Below are 1,668 nucleotides of genomic sequence, written 5' to 3' on the forward strand. Positions count from 1 at the left end.
GGCCACTACCCGCACGTAAGGGCAGTTGAGCATCCCTCTGTGCCCATCCCAGGGAGCAAGAGTGCGCCAAGGGCTTTTGGGGACAGGTGTAGTGCCAAGAGGGGCAGGCAGCAGCAGACAGAGCCTTTGGAGAGGAGATGCCTGTTGCCAGGATGGGCAGACACTGGTCACAGCAGCCACCTGGCCGAGAGGTGCCCAGGGCAGTGGCGTGCCAGCACCGCTGGGGAAGGCAGTGCCAGCAGGTGAGCCCTCGGCCGGAGCAGCAGCAAGGAGCGGATGTAAGCTGCGGGATGCTGCTGGCAGGGATTTCCTGTAGCTCACGTGATGCCCGGAGCTGCTTGGAGCTGCTTCTGGCACAGATCAGGAAGGTTGGCCTCAGGTCTGCCTGGAGAGCACGGCTCTGCTCTCACCTGACTTGGAGCCAAAAAACGCAGCACGGACCTGGCTGTGCAGCCCCTCGGCACACACCACTGGGCATGTAAACCCTGGCTCTCCCCAGTGAGCACCATGCATCTGCTCTGTCTCACCAGAGGGCAGCAGCAGATCCTTCTCAGCTCCCCTAGACCTGTCCACTGCACCCCACCACACGGCCAGCAATGCTATGACCAGGCTGGGGCGAGGGGTTGCTTCTGCAGCCACGGCCCTGGGTTGGAGCTGCCCCAGGAGGGCAGCACGGTGCCTGAGACAGTCCCACCTCCCCCAGGACTGCTCCTCCTCACATCCTTCCTCTTGCACATGGAAGAGGGCCGTGCCAGCCCAACGGCGCTGGTCTGCGACAACAGACTCATTCAGAAGTATATCGGGGAGGCCAAGGACATGGAGAAGAAAGTGGTGAGGACACAGTTCCCCCCTCCCAAACCCAAGACCAGGGATTGGCAACGGCTCCTGGTATCTCACGTCAGTTTTCCTCTCCCCACTAGGGTCAGTGCCAGGCGCTGCCCACGCTCACCTGGCCCGCAGTGCTGCCCTTGGTGGGCTTCAGGCTCCGGGAGTGGAAATCCAAATCGGTGAGAGAGGCTGGGAGGAGGGCATTGGCACCCACGGGGCTGGAGAAGGAGCCCCTAGGTTGTCACAGGGCATAGCTGGCATCACAGCAGGGGTGGGAAGGCCCCATCCAGACCTAGGGTGGGCAGAGGAACTAAACAGGTCACCCCACGAACTGCCTGCTCCTGCAGAACGAGACCATGTGGCAGGAGATCGGCTGCGACTTGGTGCTGCTGGTGGGCGCTGTTGTGGGGGCCCAGGGTGAGGTGACCCAAGAGTGTGGGGCCAAGCAGCTGAGCCAGCTTCACCGACATGCCAACTTCTTCCTCCGGCACCTGCAGAACTTCAGCTGGGAGGTGAGATCTCCCCCATGTGAGCCAGGTCACCCTGGTGCAGGTACCAGCTGCCTCGGGCTGGGTATGACGGCCTTGTCACCCCTCCTGTCCCATTCTCACCCCTCAGACAGGACCCCAGGAGCCGGGCTGCTCCCCACGCTCTATGGAGCAGACCTATGTCACCAGCATCTTCCTCACCTACCGGAAGCTGTTGCAGGGCAAGCTGCACTTCTTCTGCAGACAAAGCTCACCTCGATCCCACGTCAGCGCAACCCTGCCGGACACTGAGCTGTGCTCTGGGTACCCAGGAAGTTGCCCGCAGGGGAGGGGTTGGCTCCTGCTCCTCAAG

At 62.5% G+C, this 1,668-nt stretch overlaps 1 protein-coding gene across 1 annotated transcript in view; it reads left to right on the top strand.

Annotated features, from left to right (window-relative positions):
* LOC104275180 (erythropoietin-like) overlaps nt 1-1,619 on the top strand; it is a gene marked incomplete at its 3' end in the record, with an annotated part of 1,807 nt that extends 188 nt beyond the window's left edge. Inside the window, exons 2-5 of the mRNA XM_009871057.1 lie at nt 704-831; nt 921-1,007; nt 1,176-1,340; nt 1,447-1,619. Coding sequence (XP_009869359.1) covers nt 704-831; nt 921-1,007; nt 1,176-1,340; nt 1,447-1,619 — 553 coding nt within the window. The remainder of the gene's footprint in view (nt 1-703; nt 832-920; nt 1,008-1,175; nt 1,341-1,446) is intronic.
* Between the last annotated feature and the right edge of the window lie 49 nt (nt 1,620-1,668).

The sequence above is a fragment of the Apaloderma vittatum genome, unplaced genomic scaffold (genome assembly GCF_000703405.1).
Source record: "Apaloderma vittatum isolate BGI_N311 unplaced genomic scaffold, ASM70340v1 scaffold31126, whole genome shotgun sequence".
NCBI classification, from domain to species: domain Eukaryota; kingdom Metazoa; phylum Chordata; class Aves; order Trogoniformes; family Trogonidae; genus Apaloderma; species Apaloderma vittatum.